The 14698-nt window shown below is 42.7% G+C and overlaps 1 protein-coding gene across 1 annotated transcript in view; it reads left to right on the top strand.

Moving 5' to 3' along the window:
• The window catches only part of RPS3A (ribosomal protein S3A), a 511490-nt gene that overhangs the window by 71566 nt on the left and 425226 nt on the right, over positions 1–14698 (top strand). The window contains exons 4-5 of the mRNA XM_044062039.1: positions 12808–13016; positions 13296–13405. Coding sequence (XP_043917974.1) covers positions 12808–13016; positions 13296–13405 — 319 coding nt within the window. The remainder of the gene's footprint in view (positions 1–12807; positions 13017–13295; positions 13406–14698) is intronic.

Genomic DNA, 14698 nt, shown 5'->3' with positions numbered 1-14698 from the left:
TGAATGCAACAATAAAAAGTCTTTGACTGATGGACACTGTATGCATGTACTGCTTGGGGGCTATTCACCTCCAAGAGTCCTGCTTGTTTTGTTATTCCTTCAGTCCCAGTGTACTACAGGAGAGGAAGAACAAGCTCATTTTAAAAGGACTGCTACGTCTTCCAGTGCCTTATCCTCTCCAGCTAAAAAGGACAAAAATACTTCTAAGAAGCGCTCTCCGGCTCAGTCTCTTTCTTTGAGCCACCAGCGAAAGTTGCAAGAGCAGCTTCTCCTTCTTTGGTTCCATTGCCTTTGGTGCCGACAGAAGGTAGTGTCTTGACTGTCAGTATTGGCTCCCAGCCTTTCAGAGCCGGTCACGGATATTTTGGTTTGGAGCCGGTCTCCAGTTATTCGGCTGTTTTTTCTTTCATGCAAGTCCCCTTCCGTAGGGAGATCCAGATCTCCAGCTATATCCTCCAGGACCTTTCCGATGAGGGCGTTGATAGAGTGGTGAAGAAACTACTTCAGTCATTGGTGTTGGCCAAATTGATTTTGGCTCCGATCCATTTGGCTCCGGAGCCTATGGCCTCTTCATCCTTTGTTGTTCCTTCTCTGAGCCTTTCTCTGCCTTCAGATCAGAGTAGTTTCTGTCAGGTTGGTTCCAGTAGCTTCGCCTGGCCTCTCTGTTCCGGTTTCTGCTCCGACCCCATCGGCTCTGTCCACGGTTCTCCGGTCGGACCCGAGGGGGGGGGGCGGCACTGATACTGTGCCCCCTCCAGCACCGGTGTCCGTTTCGGATCACCCTCTATCCCTGGGCAGCAGAGACCCTAAGCCTCGGGATACCTCCTTGAGTGATCCTCAACTTTCTGATGTCTCCCTAGAGTTTTTGCCTAAGGAGCCCGCCAGAAAGAGATTGTGTAAGAGGAAACACCTTGACTCCCAGGATGAGTCTGTCACGTCGGACACCGAACTCTAGGAGTCAGAGGGGGTCCCCCAAGTCATCTTCTGAAGATCTCTCTTTCAGATATCCTTGAGATCTTGAAGCAGAGATGTGGCTGGCCCTCCAAATCCCCTTCTGATGGAGTCTGTGTTCCTGAAGGCTTTCGGGTCTCAACCCTCTGCCTCTTGGGGTTCTCCCCCTTTTGAGCTACTAGATCTGGTCTGTCGAAAGGTGTGGGGAAACTCCTGACACTGTGGAAACCAGTCCCTAGGAGACCCAATAAGTTTTTGTCCGCCCCCACTGACGAGGAATATCTAAAAAAAAAAAAAAAAAAAAAAAAGGCGTTCCAGTAGATGCCATGGTGGTGGCAGCAGCCACCAAGAAGGAACTTGCTGAAACTTCGTCTACTGTCCATTCACCTAACAATGAGTCCCAGACTATGGACAGGTATGGGAAGCGTGCGTTTACCTCAGCTGCCTTCACACTGCGGTCGCTGAACTACTTGATCCATTTTACAAGCTTCCAGCGAGATCTCCTAAAAGAGCTAGGAGATTCTCTACAGGGTAACATTTCTGATGCCGTGGCACAGAAGGTCACTGCACGGATGTCTACCCTAAATTCCCTTACCAACTCCTCCATGAGGCTGATCTCATACGCATCCGACGGTGCGAGTAGGGCAGCGGGTTCCGGGGTCTCTCTTAGGAGACGCTCCTGGATGCGCTTGTGCAATTTCGCGGAGGCCTTCAAGTCTACGTTCACAAACGCCCCCTTTGACGGTTCATCGTTCGGAACCAAGGTGCAGGACACACTCACTAGGTGCGAGCAGGAAAGAAACACCCTGTCTGCCATGGGAGTCTGTTTTTCCATAGAAGAAGGGTGAGAAAATGTGGTTCAGGAAGCCGCAGAGGTTTTTTCAGGGCGCACAAAGAGATTTCCCCCTCCAGAGGCAGGGGAGGGGTGGAAATTCAGGTATACATCGCCCTAGAGGCAGAGGAGGCCCGCGTAACCAGGGGGACCGTGATTCCTTTTGTGGTTCTTCCTACCTGTGCTCCTGAAGGGAGTCCCAACTGTGCGTCTTTGGAGCCAGTCGGGGTCACATTTCTTTATTCCCAGAAGTTTGGCAAGATGTCACCCAAGATTAGTGGATATTAAAGATAATTTCCAGAGGTTATCATATTCCCTTGTCTTTTCCTCCCCCGCCAACTAAGAGAATCCCAGACGTTCCACCCAGTCGCAGGAATTCTGCAACATTAGAAATAAAAAAGTTGCTTTCAAACAGTCATCCAGCCTGTCCCCGCAGACCAAGTAGGATTAAGGACTTACTCCAGATTCTTTTTGGTGCTGTAAGAACAGGGGACCTGAGACCCATCTTGGATCTCAGCCGATTGAGCCTTCATGTACAAAAGTACAAGTTCACATGGTCACCTTGCAGTCAATACTCCCTCTGTTAGGGAAAGATGTGTGGATGTACTCCATCGACCTCAAAGATTCTTACTACCATATCAAGATGGACAGGGCATCGAGAAGTCATCTATGCTTCCGGCTGGGAGCCAGTCATTTTCAGTTTCGCACTCTGCCCTTTGGTCTCACCACAGCCCCCAGGGTGTTCACTAAATGCATGGCAGTGGTAATGGCTCACTTGAGACGTCGGGGATTCCAAGTGTTTCTGTACCTGGATGACTGGCTCCTTTCTGCCACCACCAGGCATCTATTGTTATAGACCAGGGGCGCCACCATTACACTGTGCCAAAGGTTAGGAATTACTCTAAATTTGAAAAAATCTGCCTTGTTGCCCTCGTACTGTCACCTTTATCTGCGCCAAACTAGATACTGTGCTCATGAGGGCATTCTTACCAGAAGAGAGAATTCAGGCTCTACAACAGCATGTCTACGCCTTACTACCATTGAGGAAGGTCAAGGCAAAAGTGGTCCTCAAGTTATTAGGGACCATGGCTGCCACGATCATGCTAGTTCCCCTTGCCAGACTACACATGAGGGTTCTTCAGTGGCTGCTTTTCGCCCAGTGGTCACTACAGCATCTTCCACTCTCCCATTCTATTCCGATTACGGACACATGCAAGCAGCATCTACACTGGTGGCTTCAGGCCAGCAGTCTCAACATGGACAAGCCTTTTGTTGCATCTTCTCCAGTTGCCATGGTGACCACGGATGCCTCCCAGATCGGGGGGGGGGAGCATTATCGCGGCAGTACAGTCCAAGTCACGTGGCAGGATCTTGTGACCCATTTGCATATCAATGTCTTGGAGATGAGAGCAATGCTGTTAGTGTTGCAAGCCCTTCAGAGCTTTCTCCCTGTAGGGACAATTGCAATCCACTCCGACAACATGTCAGTGGTATGAACAAACTGGGAGGAACCAAATCATCCCCCCTTTGCATTTAGGCACTTCGAGTTTGGCAGTGGGCGGTGTCTTCCCAACGCTTTCTAGTTGCAACGCATATACCGGGGAAGTCTAACGTGATTGCCAACAGGCTGAGCAGAGCTATCCTAATGCCTCACGAGTGGTCCCTGAACGATTATGTTGCGGAGAAGATATTCCACAGATGGGGTCAGCCTTGTTGCGATCTGTTTGCCAGCCCCCTCAGTGCCAAATGCAGCAGCTACTTCACCCTTATCCCCCTGGAGGGGAAGACACTCAGGGACACGCTGGTTCATGACTGGCCCGCCGGTCTTCTCTACACCTTTCCACCGTTATCTCTGATATCAAACGTCATTCAGAAAGCACAGTCTATGGGAAGCAAAATGATCCTCATTGCCCCACACTGGCCTCGTCAGATTTGGTTTTCCTTCCTTCAACTTTAATGGACAAGCCCTGGATTCTGGACCCAGCTCCAGATCTGCTGACTCGTATGTCCGGACAGTTCCATCCCTCCATCCAGACCCTCAAGTTGACAGCTTGGCTGCTCCAGTTCTGTCCTTAGGCTTCATGATTTTTCCCCGGAGGTGATCCATATTTATATCTTCCCACAAGCCTTCTACCAGTAAGATTTATTCCGATAAGTGGAAGAGATTTTCTAATTGGGTCCGTGAGACTTCTTGATTCTTATACAGTGCCTATTTCTGCAATATTTCAATTTCTTTCTTAACTGTTCAGTCAGGGGTCAGAGGCAGCAACCATTAGTGCAACTGGCAGCGATTTCTGCCTTTCACGTTGCTAATGAGCCCAACCTTATGGCTCGTAGGCTTTGTAGGGCTTTTCTGAAAGGGACTTTGTTACTCCGACCTCCATTCTTTGATCCAGTAATGCCATGGGACCTGAATTTTGTATTACAGAAGCTCACCTAAACTCCCTTTGAGCCCGCAGCTACGTGCAGCATTAAATTCTTGTCATGGAAGACCGTATTCATGGTAGCCATAACTTCAGCTAGGCGGGTCTCTGAACTCCAAGCATTATCGATTTTAAGCCACCTTATTTGGTGTTTCACAAAGATAGGGTCTCCTTAAGAACCAATCCTTCCTTTGTTCCAAAGGTTGCCTCTGCTGTCAATATCAACCAATCCATTGAGTTGCCTGTTTTTTCCTGATTTCTCCAACAAGGCAGAATTTATGTTTCATCAGCTAGATATTCATAGGCAGTTGCGTTCCTATTTACATAGGACAAAAGATTTCTGGAAATTAGATCAAATGTTTGTCTCGTTTTCAGACACTAGAATTGGGGTTTCTGTTTCTAAGGTAACCTTGTCTCGCTGGATCTCCGATTGCATCTTATTTATGCTTCCAATGGCAAAGAATTACCCTTTAAAGTGAAGGCTCATTCTACATGATCTGTGGCTACCTCAACTGCGTTTCAGGCTAGGATGTGTGTGGACGATATTTGTGCTGCAGCAACATGGGCTTCGCCTCGTACCTTTTATTATTCACTACAAATTAGATCTGGTCTCTAGAGGCAGATCTTCCTTTGGTTCCACAGTGCTCGAGTATTTTTCACTGAGCCACCCAAGATCAAGGTGCTAGGGACGCTGTCCCACGGGTAAGAATGAAGGTGAGATTGGACTACATAACCTCAAGAAGTTATGTACTCACCATAATGTTCGATGTATGTAGTCCATATCGCCTTACATTCTTACTAACTAACCCTCCCTCCTCCCCCCCCCCCCCTCCTGAAGGACCTGGAGGTATAGTCTGTAGGTGTCAGTAGTCCTTTAGTGTGTGTGTGTGTGTGTGTGTGTGTGTGTGTGTGTGTGTGTGTATGTGTGTGAGACTAACAAGATCTGGGGAACAGACCTGTTGCATGATGGGATACATTTTAGCCACGAGCCAATTGAAGACTTAGAGCTGGAGTATGGCTGAGTCGATGCTGAGGTTCGGCTCCAAACCCACAGGTAAGGAGAGATGGACTACATACATCGAACGTTATGGTGAGTACATAACTTTTTTTTAAACAGAAAGATGAAAGGGATAGAAATAGCCCAAAATGGCCAATAAAACTGCATTTTCAGAGCTGAAATCACTCCTCCAGCGACAGGCTGTTCCAAAGCTCACCACTCTCACTGATGAACAGAGAAGCTTCCCTCTATTTTAGAAAGGTCTGGACAACACAGGAACTTACAAACAGCTCAGAATTCACCAAAATCTGAAAACTGTGCTGTACTAGTTCTAGAAAGGCAGGAAGCAAGTAGAGGGAAGGGTGTCTTTTTTTTTTTTTTTTTTCTTCTTTTTTTAAGTTAAAGCAAATATAGCAATAAAAACACTTGACACAGAAAACAAGCTGTCGCACTTGAGTGTGTAGCCCTTTAGAGTTAAACAGATGAAAAACACGTTTTGAGTGCAAACAGTGTAGGATTTCAAACACCGTTCAGATAAGTAATAAAATTAATAAAAAAGCAGTCCGAATAATGCAACATGCTCTGGTGCTTCTGAGGAGAAAAGTCAGAGTCTGGACTTTTTCTCAGGCTGCTTTAAGCCAGCAGCAGCTCTTCACAGTTAGCAGCCAGCTTCAGTAAATGCTTTATAGCTCCTCCACAGAAGATTTTCCTTCTTGTACAAACTTACTAAACCTGTTGAAATATTGAGTTGCATCTGTATATTTGATGCATCATTTTGAATAAAATAGCTGAACTCTACAAAATGTAACTGTATTTCAACTGCATATTCTGACTGCTGCCCCAATAACGGAAAAGTGCCAGGTACATATTTGATCAGTGAGAGAAGTTGGTGAGTAGGATTGCCAGTCTGATTGGGCAAGACTAGGAATATCACCTTGTAGTTATGTGGCATATGTTGTTAAAGTACTGATTTGTGAGGTCTAAAGTGCAGGAAGGCCAGGTTATGCTGCTTGAGTAATTTAAAGGGTATTGGAGTAAAAATGAGAAGCAGGCTCCTTCTTAAATGCTAATGATGGGGAGTTTTAAACCTTTAATAAATTGTAAAAGTACAATAGTAATTTAGTAAATGATTTAAAAAAAAATCAGAAATGAAAGGGGGAAAAAGCTGCCAAAGGTGATCCAGAATTTTTAAGGGTGTGATAAAATAAAGGGTTAAAAGCCACAAACAGAATAAATATTGTTACAAATTATGCAGTATAAACTCCTACAGATGTGGTACATACAAGGATAACAGGGTATAAAGATAGATTTGAGGATAGACAGAACAGTTGACTGTACAAGTGAAGGGTGGTGCGGAGTAGTTAAAGAATAGGTATGGTTAACTAAGAGGAAAGTAGACTTTAGGATGTAGTAGAGAAGTTCAGAAAGAGTACGAGGGACAGAGGAATAGACTGCGGATCTAGATAGTGAGTATAGGAGGGGAGTTGGATAGGAAAGAGACTCCCATCAGGTTGTGTGACTGAATATCAACAGTGAGATGTAGTGAAGGAAAGCTTGTAAAGGTGGCAAAGCTGGGATGAATCGGTCAGCTGTAAGGCAGGAGCAGAACCAAGAATGGTGAGATTTGAGGAGAAATTTGAACAGTTGGTGATTTAGTGTAATAAGTATGTTTTTTGGGGATTGAGTTTCATGTTCTGGCAATGTGTTTGGAGTAGAGAATCACCAGAAAAGTTTTTTTTGCTTTTGTGACTTTTAAGAGGAATTTGTCAGAAGATATAAGTAGTCTTTTTATTAGGTTTGAGTTGAAATATGTTGAGGAGTGCAGGACACCTGTCTGGGAGGAAAAGTATGCCGTGGGGGCCATAGTGAGTTTTGTGTATGTGAGGTAATTTAGGAGCTCATGCCAATTTGTGTAGGGCAGTACAATGATGGGATCTATGAGGAGAGTTGGTGGTGAATCTGCCAATTTTTTTGCAACAGGCATCTAGTTTTGCCAGTTCTGTTTTTGTACAGGTTGGTGAGCATGGTTGAGGCATAAAGAGTACAGATTACGTGTGTTTTGGCAATAGTGTCTTGTGGAGTTGGTGAGGAAGGGTTTTATTCTGTAGAGAGCCTAATTTAATATGAGCTTTTTTTATCGTTGGGGTAGGGAATTTGTCAAATCTCCATCTTATCGAGTGTAACACCAAGAAGCTTAGTGTGAGAAACTGGTTCAGTTTTTGTTTAGCATGCATCTTGAAGGGTAACAGGAGGTCTGGTTTGTTAGAGAAAATAGTAAGTTTTACTGGGACTGGGGATTAACTCAGCATCAGAAAGCCAAGATTTTACCTCTGTAAGGGATTTTTGAGTTATTTCTTGAAGTTTAGAAGAGAGGGGCTGTGCATATTAGTGTGAATGGAACAAAAGAGCAAATGAGGCTTTCTTGTGCACAGGTCATTATGCAGAGAATGACTAGTTCCCTGCCAAAGGGAGAGGGAGGAGTTTAAAATAGTATTAACAAACTCTGGCAGTCTGCATTAAAGCAAGTTATCTTTTGTAAATGGGGGAGATGTTTAGCCTGTAGAGGGTAATGCTTAGAGTACTAGCTCGCACATTGGGGAGTAATAGAAATAAAAATGGTGAAAAAAGTTTGCTGTGGGACATTAAGGGATCACATACCATAAGTCACAGTGGACCATGTGAGATTATAATGCGCGATCTTGTGCGCACACGTTGGAAGTTTGTCTTATAGTAGCAGAACATTTCTACATGAGAGAGGGTAAAACCAGGTTTGGTGTAAAAGCAGAGGTGTGTTAAGGCTGAGGAGAATAACATGGTTTCACTGTGCTGGACGTGTGAATGGACTTGATTCCTGAAGAGTGATACTGTGTTCTGAGAAAAGTGAGCCATACAACAAAGCTGCAAACAACTTTAAACCAACAGGAGCATAATAAGTTGATTTTTAAAGTAGGTTCATGATAAGAGTCCTCTACAAGATATCGGGAAGAGAGGTATCACAATAGACGGGTGCCACCCATAATAACAGAAGAGAGAGTAGAGAGAAGGATGGCATGCTTTGGTCAGAGGGTAGTTGATGGGTCAATTTTTGCTGATAGTGCAATGAGTACTGTTACGTCCCAATATGTTACGTCCCAATAAGAGATTATTTGGTTCGTTTATTTTTGGCTGAGGTGCCTTCTGTGGAATCTGCCTGACTTTGTTTGTGTAGGTTTTCCATGGCTGCTTGGGTATTAGTCACTCAAAATTGGCCATAGGTTTAAGCATGTGTAGTATAAAAAAAAACTATGGGAGGTCTGCTCTGTTCGCTGGTGTGAACATTGGCTGTAGATGTTGGTCACTTATGCGACTCCTTCAACCTAGTGTACAAAAATTGGGGAGGGTGATTAATGTTCAATCTTTTTATGGAAAACATCCAAAGTATTAAATACATAGTGAGGTGATCTCATTTTTTGGCCAGATGTGTTTATATATGAGGGGAGTTGGAAAAGAATTAAGCAAAAAGGTGGGGCTTGGGACCAAGGAAAATGCATGCAACACGAATGAAAATTCTTTGGAGCATTTATGAAAATACATGGAGGAGAAGATGTAGCGAAAGTGTCGAAGAAACAAGGGTCACATTTTAACCAAATATGGAATCTAGAGTTAGGCTGGATAGTTTATATCAGAAAAGAAAGACACTGTTAAACCTATTCAAAGGCTTTGAAGTACACCCAGTCACCATTTCAGGCCATGCTTGGCTGCAGATGCAGCTGGAAGCCAAAGAAAAGGAGCACAGTGGTGTTCCCCAACATAATTACTAAGAAAAAAAAATAGATATCACAACTATAGGAAAATATGTCTGTCAGGCTAGGGAATACCTGAGAGGAAGCAGTTGAGACATACAAGGGTTGAGAAAGGAAATTGGAGAAATGCTATAATGTGGTACAGCATTCTGGGAAATCTGCAGGAGAGTTTGGTGTTACATCGGATACTTGACGTGTGGAAGGAAAATTTTTTAAAGCTAGGTAAGCAGTTTATATTGGAGAGGGGGGTCAAAGTTAAGTGCAATAATTTTCCAAAAGAACGAAGAAAATTCAAACCCTGCAGATCCTCTTCTAAGCCTTGACTTCTGATGTTTATGGGTTTATTAGAAGTCTAAATGGCAGAGGTTCTAATATTTTTTTCCAAGGCAGCCTGATGTTTGACAGCTTGATGAAAATAGTAATCCAGCAAGATACAGAGCAGCCTTTTAGTCAAAGTTTGTGTAGAAGAGATGTTTGGGCTTAACTTGGAAATCACTTTGAAGAAACTTTCTTTCCTGGAAAAAAATTGTTCATTGCGATTTTGGGGATATGTGATGGCGCTACAACAAAAATTATTGGGCTGTGCTCTGTTTCATATTTTGGAGAACAAAACTGGATGTCCACACTCCTCACTTCTTTGCCTTATACATTGAACTTTTGGCTAGGAAGATTAGAAATTCATATGTACAAGGTTGTGAATAGTATGATATACGAGAAAAAGCTTTAGTTTGGTATCTGGGTGGTAACTTTTTTAACTGCAAATGAACTTTTGGATGAGATAGGGGGATAACTTTAGATTTAGATCGTTTTATAAAACAATTAGTGCGTGTAATACTACATGTATGCCAAGAAGTATTCCATACAGCTTCTCTTAAATTGGCAGAATGAAGAGTAGTATAGGAGTGGATTGGCTGAAGTGCAAAAGAGTAAAATGGGTGAAACAGGTGTTAACAATAGAGGAGGGAGGGTTGATTGTACCTGACCTACAGACTTGTTGCAAAACCACACAAGTAAGGATAACTTATCTTACATGTGAAGGTGATTAGAAATAATGGAAGGACTTGATTCTAGCAGACCAGCACCATTAAGGGACATAAACTGACACTGTGGCCCCATTTTGGGGGGGGGGGTGTAGAAAAGTTTTGTTTTACAGTATTTTCAGAATGTAAATGAAAAATCCATGTAAATGGGGTAATTTGAAGAGAAGCAGGAAAAACTCTTGAAGAATGGAAAATGTTAAGAACAAATAGAATGGTGTGGGAATATTACAAGATGGGGGGGGGGGATCTTTAGAGGGGGGGAAACCAGTTTGACCTTGTCGAGAATTATTACCTGAACCGTAGGAAAGAAATAAGAATAGGACAAAAGATGCATCTGAGTTTTGAACTTAGAACTGAGGTAACAAGAAATCTGATATCGCAGGGGAGAAGTGCAAGAGTCTGTGAGAAGGTGAAAACGGACAAAGAATGGGGAAAGTAATATGTTAACATGGAAAGCAGAGATGTAGCTTACTTTAATAGTACCAGGGACTACTCTCCTTACTGGCTCTCCACCTTTTCTAGTTCGTTTGAAGAGCAAAACAAATCCACTCTTTCTCACTGGCCAGATATTTGGAAAGGGTGGAGGGTCCAGTCAGCTCCTTGTAGTGTCAGGTTCGCTACGCTGCTGCTTAGACTCCCATCTCTGCTCTCCACAATTGTTTTGCTTCAGGTTTACACTTCTGCTGAACTAAGGCCTTCATTTGCCAGTCTTCTAAAACCTCTTTCTTCTCATCTGACAGTGCTAGCCTCATATTCAACTTTTTATTATTCCTTCTCCTGAGTCCTAACTGCAGGTTTGCTTTTTTTTTTTTTAAATATATATTTTTTGTTACTGTCCTCTTAAAAATCCCTTTACCAGCTGTTAATTTTGCATCTTGGGTCTGTGGTCACTGTATTCATTGTACTCTCCTTGAGTTAAGCAAGTTTAGGATTTCTATACCAACCAGGTATCTAGACAAATGCATGCTGAAGCTCCCTTTCACTTGTCCCAGCTCTTAATTGGAGGAGTATGATCAGGTACCTGAGGCTTCTGAAATGCAGGAGACAGTTGGGTCCCGTTTTGTACCCAACCTTCCTCAGTCTGATTTATAGTAATTAAAACATATTTTTTTCTTTTTTTTTTAACTGTAGCTGTTTAGTTTAGACCAGACATGAAGTGCTGCAGAACTCCTGTTTGTCTGCAGATGCATGCACTGAAGAACAATCTGAATGGTGGCTTGGCTGTCAGTTGTTTCCCCTAACACGTTACCTGGGCCATTTACCCCTTTGCCTTGCTGCTGTTACAGTACTGAGTTGTATTGTTGCAGGATATGAGGTCTGGAGGATTTAGGATATCTGCTTGGAAATATTGGCACAGATTTCTGTGCCACAAGTAGGCTTCAAATGTTTGAAGTTAATGTGAGAAGTTTATGGAAAAGGTAAGGAGTAACTTTTTTTTTTAATATACTGGTCTTGAGTTTGAATTTAAGCAAGCATTCTGTGATTTAAAGCAAGTAGTTTCATTTGGATTGGAAAAAAAGAATTGGGGGAATAGAGGAACCAAGATGTAGAAAACTCTTACCGAGTCCTGTTGCTAGTAACGAAGGTGATTAATGAAGAGGAAAGTAATGGAACAAGCAGCTGAGGAGTTGGGTCTTGAAGAAATCAAGTCAAGATAAGAATTTGGAAAAAGTGAAGTAATCATTAAGTAAGTAGGACATTTTGAGATGCTGTCTGGCAGGCGAGAAGGGGACAAAACACAGTACATTTTGTACAGGCTGATCGTAATGTCTGTAAGGCAAGAAGTACAATAAACTTACTGTAACTGTGCCAAGATGTGGACACTTAATTTTTGTTCCTAATCTTGTCCTTTCAGGGCTCCGTACCTCTTTCTCTGTTGGCATGAAAGCTCCAAAGGGAAAGCTGGCCAGCTGCTGTATTCTTGGCCAGATATAACCCATATAGCTAAGGCTGGGTCTGTGTTTAAAATTCACTTTTTTGAAGTGGTTGAATTTCATATGAAAGTTGAACGTATCCCTGTTTGTTTAAACCATGAATTGTCATGAGATTGCAGTACAGTGGGCATTGGAAATGTGTAGTGTTATTTCTGATTTGGTGTATACATAATTAGGGGGTGCTGGGGTTCAGGGGTGATTGTCCCTGTGGTAAAGAGTTTTCACATGTTCAACTTTTTAAATGGTCTCAAGAATTTGATCATATATCATTAATCCAGCCAAGGCTACTCCAGCAGTGATCTGAACATGTACTGTTTGTGTTGAGTTTACTTAAACAGCTGTTCATTGTCACTCTCTTGTCAGTAAAGCTGTCTGTAAATGTATTGGTCCTGTGGAGCAGTTTGTTTTACTAAAGGGCCCCTTTTTTTCAAATTTCATTGTTGGACCCGGGATTTGAATTGAAAAATCAAGAAAAGTTAAGGCACTAAATTTCTGAGATACCAGTGCATTACTGAATGTAACATGCTGGGAGCAACAACAGAGTAGTCTGGCATTAGAGCCAAAAATTGTTGTGCAATCCATCTTAACGTAATAATATTTATTTTATTTGACATGGGTACCCACATCTAAACATAAGCAAATGGTGTAGGGACACATTAAACTGCTATGTAGTTTCTTAACCCTTCAGCATTTTCTGTGATGACACCACTTGTTTAATTTAAGCACAGTCATGCTCCATTATCAAGTAGTACAGCCTTATTTGACAGTCTCTCAAAGTTTCATTCAGAATTCATTAAGATTGCAAGTTGGAGCAAGCTAATAGTTTTCCTCCTTGGCTTTCATTTTAGACCATGATTGAAGCTCATGTTGATGTTAAGACTACAGATGGGTACTTGCTGCGTCTTTTCTGTGTTGGATTTACCAAGAAGCGCAACAACCAGGTCCGCAAAACCTCTTATGCCCAGCACCAGCAGGTCCGTCAGATACGGAAGAAAATGGTGGAAATCATGACTCGTGAAGTGCAAACCAATGACCTCAAAGAAGTAGTCAACAAATTGTAAGTTAGTGCAGTTTTAAAGGTTGACCGTACACTAACAAAAATGGAACCTAGCCACCCAGAATTTGTTGTAAATGTATACAGTAGCACTGTCTCTGTATGGGTTAGTAACTACATTTGATATGAGCTAAAGTTATATTTCCATTAACCATCATTTTTCCATTAACATGGAGAATTTGGTACAAATTTGAAAAACTCTTATGAGAAGTTGTATTGTACAAACTGTACACATTGCTGCTTGATTTTTAGTTTTGTACAGGAACTGCTTTGTTTTCACAGGATACCTGACAGTATTGGCAAGGATATAGAAAAGGCTTGTCAGTCCATATACCCACTACATGATGTCTTTGTCCGAAAAGTGAAAATGCTTAAGAAGCCCAAATTTGAATGTGAGTAAAACAGCTTTTCCTTGCTTTATTATAGTTGTGAATTCAAGTGGTTTACTGTAATTTGGCTCTGTTAAAAACACTTGCGCTCTTGTGTGTATATTTTAGCTATTCTAGTCTACGTAATGCATTCACTGGTAAAGCATCTTCACCAGTTTCCAATTGAGGCTTTTAACTCCGTGCCCCATGCATTTCATTTACTTGGCCTTCTGAAAAAGGTGAGTAGTGTGAGTGCAAGCAGCAGGCACACAAAAATTAAAGATGCTGACTGGACACGTTATGGACACTTTGAACAGTTTTGTTTTCAACATGAAAATGCAATTGCAGTAATTCTTAAGCATGACAATCATTACAACTGTTAAATATAAGTTGAGTGAAGCAATGGAAAAACTGATTCTGCGGAAATGCGTGTGATTTTGGAAAGTTAAATGGAAGGACAAGCATACCAGAAACTGGATCGCCTGCATCCCTAGTTTATTAAGGTTGACTGGATACAGAGCTTTATCTGATCAGTGAGACATTTGGTTCAGAAAATGTTTCCCTCCCGCAATCTTTCTGTGAATTAATTGACCTCAGATTGAGTTTGCTGACTAATGTCAGTGGGATTATAGGAGCATATTTGCATTTTATAACTTTGGGGGGGGGGGGGGCGCAGATGAGTTTCAGGCTAACAGCCCAGATCCTTGGGAAGATGTGACCATTTGGATCCTGTTGTGGAGCAGAGTTCCCATCCATGTGAATCCAAATTTGTCAGTTACCCAGTTTAAGTGGAACCTAGACTAGGTCATAAATTCCCCTAGTGATGTGAACATCCTCCAAGAGGGCCTTACCCAAACAAATGACTGGTGCCAGAAGCATGGCCTCAAACCAAATGTCAAGAAAAGCATAATTATCCCCTTTGGGGAAAATGGCGTGTCCACTAATTATCCCTTTAATAACTACTTGGGCTCCCAGTTTGATAGCAGCATGACTTTTTTTGATCACCACATTGCTGCCATTGTACGGAAGGCTTTCTACATGGCCCACCTCATAATTAAGGGTATTTCATCCAGGAGCAAGGAGGTCCTAACATCCCTGTACTCCTCCCTTATCAGACCCATTGAGTACAATGCTGCCTTCGGCATTTACCGTGCCAAGCACATGCAGCAGTTGGAGAGACCACCGAGGTTCCTGACCAGGAAAATCCAGGGTCTCAAGCACCTGTCCTATGCAGATAGGCTAAAAGCCCTATTGTCTACTCAGTCTCGTACAGACTGTTCAGAGATGACCTGTCTGGCATACAAGGCTGTTTCAGAC

The sequence above is a fragment of the Protopterus annectens genome, chromosome 2.part1 (genome assembly GCF_019279795.1).
Source record: "Protopterus annectens isolate FY-2018-M chromosome 2.part1, PAN1.0, whole genome shotgun sequence".
Taxonomy (NCBI): domain Eukaryota; kingdom Metazoa; phylum Chordata; order Ceratodontiformes; family Protopteridae; genus Protopterus; species Protopterus annectens.
This window is presented reverse-complemented; position numbering and strand designations above follow the sequence as displayed.